The sequence below is a fragment of the Haliotis cracherodii genome, unplaced genomic scaffold (genome assembly GCF_022045235.1).
Source record: "Haliotis cracherodii isolate W230 unplaced genomic scaffold, xgHalCrac1.p SCAF_14, whole genome shotgun sequence".
NCBI lineage: Eukaryota > Metazoa > Mollusca > Gastropoda > Lepetellida > Haliotidae > Haliotis > Haliotis cracherodii.
In genome coordinates, this window is record NW_027266269.1 from 802,178 (window position 1) to 811,964 (window position 9,787).

At 41.1% G+C, this 9,787-nt stretch overlaps 1 protein-coding gene across 1 annotated transcript; it reads right to left on the reverse strand.

Annotated features, from left to right (window-relative positions):
- Positions 1-659: 659 nt before the first annotated feature.
- LOC139461293 (serine/threonine-protein phosphatase 6 regulatory ankyrin repeat subunit B-like) lies at positions 660-9,092 on the reverse strand. The gene is made up of 8 exons (XM_071242921.1): positions 9,032-9,092; positions 7,962-8,252; positions 7,282-7,429; positions 6,977-7,015; positions 6,700-6,713; positions 5,484-5,519; positions 4,999-5,037; positions 660-4,805 (listed from the first exon to the last, which is right to left on the reverse strand). Exons 1-8 carry the CDS (start codon positions 9,090-9,092, stop codon positions 892-894), a joined length of 4,542 nt encoding a protein of 1,513 aa, XP_071099022.1. The 3' UTR covers positions 660-891.
- Between the last annotated feature and the right edge of the window lie 695 nt (positions 9,093-9,787).

Consider the following 9,787-nt stretch of genomic DNA (forward strand, 5'->3'; position numbering starts at 1 on the left):
ACTCATTCATACTTCAAACATTATCGCAACATCGGAAGTCGGTGATATATATAACTTCCTGTTTAGATTCCAGTTCCGTTACAACACTGCAACATCGGGCATGTAGAATCCAGCAGAATCGTGATGTCACTTCCTGGTATTTACACAAAGAGAACAACAATGTTGTTATGGTGTCGTAAGCTAAAAAATTAATTACATTAATATTAATAACGGTGAGAAATATCCTCCCATGCGTTGGGATGCCACTCCATTTAATTACACTACCACCCCAAACCTGAGGACGTACAATAACTCAAGTGTCGCTAAAACTGGCTCCTGTAGACTCTTACACCCTCAGAGCTGTCCAGATAAAAGCTCGACTCATCTATGAACAGTATACTGTTCCAGTCCTGTCTACGGACTCTAATTGTCAGAACTGTTAATGTATCAGTTTGGTATCAATTCTGTAATATCAACCGAATATGGTTGTCTTGTTGACGTGTCTCATACATGAGTGCTGTTTTGCAGTAGATAACGTCTCCACAGAGATAACATTGTGTCTGGATGAACATTGATATGTCTGGCAAATTAGTTTTGCGCCTTTCCTGATTGTGGCATACCCTCGGCGCATGGACGTTGACTTTCCGCAAGTAGAGGCAGTGCATAAACGTTATTTACGGTTAACATACGCGATTGTGTAGCACCTGATCGCTAAGCAATCAATGTGTGCTGTTCACATAAACACGTATGTGAGTATCATGCTTTCAACAAACAAGGATACACAGGCGGATTTTTCGCTGCGACGTTATGCCATGGTTCTGCCACTCTCCTTTCCATTCGTTATTGCAAAAAAACACGGGGATGTAAGATCAATACAAATGAAGAATTTAATACTTTGCTCAGATTTAATGTTCATGGAATACTTTCATTCCAATCATATTTCTCTATTTGTGTGATTATATCTTGGTTGTTTCCACGCCGAGCCAGTGTGAGCATATTCTCTCCTGTGGGTGATTCCAGGAAGAGATCTGCCTCATGATCCACCAGTAGCTGGAAGACATCAGCATGTCCAAAAACAGCTGCCATCATCACCGGTGTCCAGCCATGGCGACCACGGACATTGACGTCATAGGATGGAAGCAGATACTCCACACATAGTCTGTTGCCTCCTCGACAGGCGAGGTGTAGTAAACTGTCTCCATCCTGGTCTGTCTGAACCAGGTCAGGACTCCCTCGACTGTAGGTCTTCAAGAAAACTACTTCCCCCCTGACCAGGGACTTCATCAGTTCATTCCACGGTGTCACCTTCTTGGCTTGTTTTCTGTCCAGTTGTTTTATGATTTGTCTGTTACCGAGTTTCAGGGCGAGAGTAAGGGCATCGTCTCCCGTGTTGTCAACTAAAGTCAAATCCGTGCCTCTTTTTGTCAGGTATTTGACAACTGCAGCTTTTCTGTGCAGTACAGCCGTCATGACAGGTGTGAGGCCCATATTGTCCTTTGAGTTGACATCAAAATCAGCTATGATATGTTTCAACATTGCAAGCTGTCCGTGATGACATGCAAGATGAAGTAGAGTGTGTCTGTCTTTGTCCACCAGAGTACGGTCAGCACCACGGGACATCAAGTATCTGTACACAGCAATGTGGCCTCCACAGACTGCTCGCATCAGAGGAGTCTCGCCATTCCTTCCCCTGGTGTTGATGTAAAAGCTGTCAATCACCTCCTTTACAGTGGCTAGATTACCCCCAAGACAGGCTGCATGAAGAACAATATCATTTTCAGAAGCAGTTAATGATTGATTACCCCCATTTCTTGCAATCAGATCATAAGCCTCCTTTTTCCCACTGAGAGCTCCCATCATTAATGGTGTCAATCCATCTTCTCCAGGACTGTTCATGTCAAACAGTGGTATGAGATTCTCTATGATGAACGTATTTCCACCTCGGCATGCAAGATGAAGAATGTTGTTTTTGTTGTCATCAGTCAGAGTGAGATCAGCTTTCTTTGAAATCAGAAAGTCAAACACATCCTTCTTCCCTGCCACAGCTGCAGCCATGACTGGAGTCCGGCCATTCTTTCCCCGAATGTTAACATTTATTGTTGACAGAAGTGACTCTACAATGGATGTATTTCCTCCTTCACATGCCAAGTGAAGGATTGTGTCACGATATACATTGTATACGGACATTGAATCTTGTTTTGAAGACAGTAGTTCAAAAGCATCTTTCTTTCCAGACCAGGCTGCAGACATCACCGTTGTCATACCATTTTTTCCACGACAATTTATCTCAAACTTTTCCCCAATCAGATAGTCCACAATGGAGCAATTCCCACCCTGACTGGCAAGGTGAAGTATAGTATCATTGTTACCATCAACTGTTTTGAGATCAACTTTCTTTGTCATAAGAAGTTTGAAAACATCAGCATTGCGTGCCCAAGCAGACTTCATGATTCCTGTTCTCCCAAGGTTTCCCTGACTGTTCTTATCAGCTTTTTGCAGTAGATCTTTCACTATAGTTCTGTTTCCTCCGATACATCCTAAATGAAATACAGAGTTGTTGTAGTCATCTTCCAGGGAGAGATCAGCCCCCCTTGACACAAGCAGGCGGAACACATCGCTGTCTCCATTGACAGCGGCATACATCACTGGCGTCCAGCCATTTCCTCCACGACTGTTGATGTTAAACTGTGGGAGTAGGTATTTCACAATAGAGGCATTTCCGCCGTGACATGCAAGATGGAGGAGATTGTTACCACTGTCATCAGTCAGTTCAATATTCGCTTTCTCTTTCACAAGCAGGTAAAATACATCCTTCCTTCCATTCACAGCTGCCTTCATCACCGGAGTCCAGCCATGTTTTCCTGGCCTATTGATGTCAAGCTGTGTAAGTAGATACTCTAAAATTGATGTATCGTCCGACTTGCAAGCCACATGAAGGAGGCTGTTGTTGTCATCATCAGTCAGGTTGATGTTGGCCTTTCTTGGCAAAAGAAGGTCAAACGTGTTCTTCTTTCCAGATGATGCAGAACACATTATGGGTGTCTGGCCATGTTTACCAGATGCATTCACATCCGTTAATTGCAGCAGGCGTTCCACAATGGAATTAATCCCACACTCACATGCCAGATGTATCGCATTCCTGATGTTTGTATCTCTTAATCTATTGTCAGTTTTGTGTTTCAAAAGAACATCCAAAACATCCTTCTTCCCAGCAAACACTGCACACACAAGTGGTGTCCAGCCATGCATTCCTCGAGTGTGGATGTCAAATTTATGTTCTTTAAGTAGATATTCTACACTGGCAGTTGTTCCATTCTCAATGGCCAAATGTAATAGGCTGGTGTTGTTGCTGTCACATAGTTTGATATCAGCGTTGTGTTCCACCAGGAGTTTCAAACTTTTCTTCTGTCCAGAGACAACTGCGTACATAACTGGCGTCCAGCAATTCAACCCACGTCTATTGATGTCACAGTGAGGAACAAGTCGCTTCATGATATTCTTGTTCCCAGTGACGCATGCATAATGGAAGATGTTGTGCATGGCATCATGAGACAGGGTAGTGGGATTTTTAATCATTTGAGATAATCTGTCAGCTATGTCCTTTCTTCTACATATAGGATGCATGATGTATTCACTAAAAGCACCACTGGCAAGATAATCAGCCATTCTGTCAACAATGGTTCCACTGTAGGCCTCTGAGAAAGGAATGATGAGCTGGTGTTCATTAACGGGAGCAATGTCTCCTTGCTGATCCTGTACATGTTCAAAGAGAAACCTAATGTTGCAATGTTTACGGATAAATTCTGGGTCAATACCAAACAAGACAGAAGCACATACATCATAAATCATTGAATGGGAAAATGTTATTAAGTTTCCTTCTGTCAAAAGCGAACCACATAAACTTCTGACAGCCTCAGCTACATCTTGTCTGGTTGATGTCTTCACAAAGGACAGAGCTGCCTTGATGTGGGCATCCAGGTCTGGGTTGTCAGATTCAGTCTCCAGCTGACTTAGGTTCAGCTGCCCGTCACACAGGAGCACCAGCATTAGGGCAGCTGAGTGGTCATCCCTTCTATTAATCACTGTATCAAGTTCCCGTTTAAGATAGAATACAGGATGTTCCCAAAACGTTTCATCTTGTTCTTGAAAGGCAGCATAACTGGAGAACAATTTGCATACAAGAGGAAATCCAACAGTTTGTTTATCACATTCACCAAGTTCCATCTCATCAACGTTTGCTTTGCATTTGTAATGGTGTTTGTGTTTCATCCATATTTTTTTTTTCTCCTCCGGTGTGTAAGACAATGATACTACTGTAGAGTTACTGAAAAACCAAATTGGATGACCTTCAAGTTTTAACATTGCATGTTCTAGGGCGGAGGTTTCTGTGGTGAATATGAGGTACATGTCTGACTGATTGTCTCTTCTTTCTTCCTCTCCCGACTCCTGCTGCATACTCTCATATCGTCTCTCAGACCTGTCCTTGCACTGTGATAGGCACAGATGGAGGTCATACAGAAGGTGTTTAAAACGAGGCACATCCATAAGTGATCCAGCCATCTGAAATATGTCATCAAATATCACACACACATCATGGCCTTGCCAATCAGACAAGTTTACTTGTGAAAGATCATCAACCATCACCAGCTCATACCCCTGCGTCCTGTATTCATCTCCCAGCATCAGGGCCATTGATGTTTTACCTTCTCCTGGAGCACCACTGATTGTCACATGATGGAACGTCTCCAACATTTCTCTCACTTTCTTAAAGTTTTCAGTTTCCACAAACAATGTTCGTGTATTGTTTATCTCTCGGTCAATTGGATCTGTACAGGAAGAAACACGATTATGTAAAGAAAATTGAAATGTAAATAATAGACATCAAGTAAGTGAGATTATTATATCAATGTTATTTATATTGTCATCACATTTTATATCACATTTGATTTGGATATATGTACGTTGTTCAATACAATTGTTATAATTCATGCTACAGTGTGAAAAGCAGTTTGTATGTACCTGGCTCCATGCGTTGATCTTCCAGACCATGTCCCAATGCTGGTAAAAAAATAAGAACCACAACTGACATACCCACTAATGTACAGTTCAGAAAAACGAATGTGGTGATGTATGACTTCAGAATGTCCATGTCAAAATATACACTTAAAGCAAAAAGAGGATCGTGTACGTATATATAGCGCTTCGCACGTATGTAGGGTGTCATTGTTGGTTTTGTCACTTTCACGGAAGGTCGATTGATCTCCGTGAACAATTATGTCTGTCGATCTTATTGTTTCTGCGTATGATACAGTTTTGGTCTACTTGATTCAATCATTGTTTGTGTATGAACTAGTGATACTAGGTAATGGAATTCCGCAATCTGACAGACGCCAAGACATGTTCTGCGTAAAACCAACTTCTTTGTATTATTCTTTGTAGTTTCTGCTACTTTTATCAAGCAAGTGATTAATATCAAGGTGACATATGTTATGATTTATACTCACTGCCAAAGGCCGCTCCACTCCTTTCCATTAAAGGAACTAAAACATAGAAGATGTCCAGATCAGATAAATATATTTGCCTTTACTGAACAAATGGCTAAACACACAATACCTGAAGTTGAATACGAAATGTTATCCTGTAAAAAATATGAACACGTTATTAACTACTATATACCCAGATCAGATAAAATGCATTGACGCATAACAAGGTTATACACGTGGGGTATCCCCAAAGCCACTGTAGTCATTAAGTTCAAGTTGATGTTGAATCATTCATTTTGGTGATTCATTCTTACATGGTAAAGCGTCGGTGGTCCAACAGAAGGTCGGTGGTACGATGCCTGTCCTAGTCATAACGAAACTGTGTTAAAAGATAGTACTTGCGTTACTCTGCCTGGCGCTAGACTTTGAGGGCAGACTACTCGGATCAGTATAAGGGCACCTGAATGTTAACACTTCAGCATTGTATCTTAGTGGGCCAGAACTATTACAGCCTCCTGATTTCTGACCGTCAGACGGGCGTAAGAATGCACGTGAATGTACGTCTCTACATAAATGTAACAATCTAAATTGCGACGTTCAATCCCCAGTTCACCTCACTTTCAAAATAGCAAAGGCATCAGTAAACATATATAAAAGCAGATCTATGCCATAAAGTTACCAATGTGAAACTGCATCAGTAAACACGTAAAAGTGCCACTAACACTTATAATGACCAATGTGACACAAGAAGAATCAGAGTACCCATAAACTAAACTGAAACAGTGTATCAGTGTACACGTAAAAGTAGCACTATCACTTATATTCATCAATCTGAAACAAAGTAATGCATAGGAACTAAATGCCAAGGAATATTTTTCATTACTTCGAAATGATCACATGATACCTGTGTGCAATACGAATACCTCTGCTAAAACGTGTTTGCGTATGACACAGAATATGTTTTAATAGCATCAGTCTCTGGTATCTAAGTTTGGCTTCATGCTGCCATCTAACCCAACACCTCTAACACAAGGTGCATCTAGTCTCAACGTACATACTCGCTGCTAAAGGATCAGATCAAGTCAGAGGGTCGTATGATATGCAATATAATTTCAAGGTTACGATATAACTGCACGCCAAATAACCAATAACTGTCGGGAGGGACGTAACTCTTATATTTGAAAAAGTACACCCATTGTACATTTAAGCAAAAGTCAAGTTACTTGAATATACTTACTGTCTTCCGGGGACCTGTAAATATAAAAAAGTTCACAATTACAATGGATACTACAATGGATGGATGACTCTTATGTTAAACATACAATCAGTGAAGAAAAAAATAATATCAGGGAATACTGGTCTCTTATCCCAGCCTCATATTATGATGATGCATACCATGAACGACGTGAGCTGCATGTTATATCAGAAACTAAAAAATTATGTAGATATGAAAGTAAAGACATTTTAGCCTTCGTGACGTGATATCTTTGCATAATCATTGGTCTTGGTATTACCTGCCATCGCCGTTTTTTCTTCCCTTTTCCCGTTTTACCCTGCAAAGAATCACAATTATTAGAGCAGTTGAAATTCAATTTTTAACGATGAATTAAGTGCTTAAATATGAATATCTTTGCTCTTCGGTGTGATATTAGTAAAGAATCAAGAACACGGAATATTCCCTTCATTAATGGAACAATTGTCTCGTATAATACCAACGGATAGGAATGAAATTTCGACCGTGAAGATCTGGGTGAAGTGTATCTCGTGAATAGCCACACCGTTATTTATGGATGCGTTATTCTGTCAGGTCTACACTCACACTATAAATGCCACCACTGCGACTGTGACAAGGCAGATTATGATGATGATGATGATGGGGACAATAATCACGACTAGGTCCGTGTGTTTCCCAGGTCTAGGGGAAGATGCCCGTGGTGTCGGTGACGTTGAGTGCGTTGAAACCACTACTTATGAAAACAAAACAAAAAGAACTTACAAATCTTAGGTCAATCAAATATTATTATAATTATTATGATGAAACAATATTTTAAATATCCAGCATGTTAATCGAAGCATGTTGTAAATGTGATCAAAGCCGGAGTATTGTTTTCAAGTTGTTGTTTTTTACATATGCCAACCCCAGTCTAATGTCATATTTGCCTTTGTACTTATTTGTGACCAGCAGCTCATTAATTAATTCATATTTCCTTGTCAAGTTGTAATATCAAAAGAAAACATTCATATAATGGTACCGGTGACCTGTCGTCCAAGGCATAGTCCGGAGGCTTCACAGAAAACTATGATAGTTGAACCCTGGTGTATATTTCTAGTTTTGACAGTACCAAACTCATGCTCAAAGTTTTCACCAAAGTGATGGGCGTCTCCACATCAAGCTGACACGCCGTGATATAACTGTAATAATTTTCACAGCAACATCAAACCAAACTCGCTAACTTTTAAGAACATGCAAGTCCCGAATGAAACAGTAGACATCCCTACCTGTTGTGATGTTGCAGGAGTCTCCTCTGTAGGGTCCATCACAGCCAAAACTACACAGACCGTTCTGCTGGTTGCATGTGTTTTTTTCGCAGTGGCTGCTACAAGGTAGATCACACATATCGCCATGCCACCCACGCATGCATCCCTCAGAACACTTCCCAGTCAACTTGTGGCAGTGCTGTAGTTTCCTGGCTTCATTGGCAATACAATGTTTAGGACAGGCTTTTTCGCACCGTTCTCCCCATCTTCCCCATTCACAAGTCGTCTGTCCATACACTTGTGATGCTGAAACTACATAGGGAAGAAAGGACTTTCATCTCAGGTTAAACAGGTAAAAAAATTGTTTAAAAGTTTGGTTTGTTGTTTTGTTTGTTGTTTAACGCCACACTCAGCACTATTCCATATATATACTGAAGAACAAAAGTTCCTGTGACATTGAATAAGATTTAATGCAAAATTATGATTTTTACCAAATCTGAAACAATTTCGGTTTGCAACAGATAAAAGACTCGTGTAAGTGTTCAAATGGTTTAATTTGCCATACTGACTTCAGAAAAAGCGTGATTTCATAAAAAAAACATGAAAAATGTCAATTTACAAATCAATAGCGTGTGTGTCCATCTCTGGTTCCGATGCAATCAACACATCTTCGTCTCATGGAATGGAGCAGGCGTCGCACAAAGTCCTGTGTGATATCCGGCCATATCTGCTGGAGCATGTTTTGAAGTTCCTGGAGTGTCTCTGCCGATCCATCTTAACTCACATGTGCTCGATTGGTGAGAGATCAAGGGAGTGAGCCGGCCAGGGGATGTCATTCACGTTTATTTGTTGAAAAGAATCCTGAACAAGTCGCGCAATATGGGGCCGGGCGGTGTCATGTTGAAAGGTAATGCCTGGACCATGACGACGCAAAAACGGTAGAACAACAGGGCCGATGATCTCGACGCAGTAGCGCTGTCCATTAAGATTTCCCTCGACCACTATCAAACAGGTCCTCTGTCTTGCTGTAATCCCACCCCGTACCATAACGCTGCCGCCCCCTAACCGATCTGGTTACGGTTATTGGTTACGCGTGGCCTGCCACTCCGAGGATGGTCTCTGACTGCATTCGTCTGTTGCAAACGTTGCCATAAACACCAAATGGTGTTTCTGTGGGCGTTAAATTGTCTTGCAACATAACGTTGACTCGATCCTGGTTCAAGCATACCAATGGCTCGCAGACGCTCATTTTCGGAAAGGCGTGGCATTTCGTAATGTTGAATAATTGCGCATAGGTTCTTATACCCATTCATGGGGCTTGCATAAAAGTCAACTTTTGCCTGTAATGCATGCTTTTCTGTAGCAGTTGCGTTTTTGTGACTTGATTCCATACATGTACCGCAATATTGAAAACCAAACTTTATTTGTTCGAAAAATACACTAAAATATTGGTGTCACAGGAAACGTTGTTGTTGAGTATATGATGGCAGTTTGTAAGTCATCGAGTCTGGACCAGACAATCCAGTGATTGATATCATGGGCATGGATCCATGCAAATGGTTTACGATGACAGCATCAACCAATTCAGCGAGCCTGACCACCCGAACCCGTTGGTCGCCTCTTACGATAAGCATAGTCGCCTCTTACGGCAAACGTGGGTTCCTGAAGAACTAGTTTGCCCCGAATCTTCACAGGTTAATGAATATAGGCGTTATCATCGATATACCACTTATTTCATGGAAGTTAATGTTTTATTTAATATTATAGCTAAGATCGTCGTTAAAATGCAAAACATAACCTGTGTACTGTGAATACACACGGGAAAATGTTCTTGGAGAATCATGATG

What these genes read in the sequence shown, in the direction of transcription:
- LOC139461293 (XM_071242921.1), bottom strand. Translation starts at nt 9,092, where the DNA reads ATGGCAACGTTTGCAACAGACGAATGCAGTCAGAGACCATCCTCGGAG. An exon ending in CTCCTGCAACATCACAACAG is followed by an intron (nt 7,430 to 7,961) that starts GTAGGGATGTCT and finishes TGTTTTCATAAG; the next exon opens with TAGTGGTTTCAACGCACTCA. An exon ending in GCAGTGGTGGCATTTATAGT is followed by an intron (nt 7,016 to 7,281) that starts GTGAGTGTAGAC and finishes GATTCTTTGCAG; the next exon opens with GGTAAAACGGGAAAAGGGAA.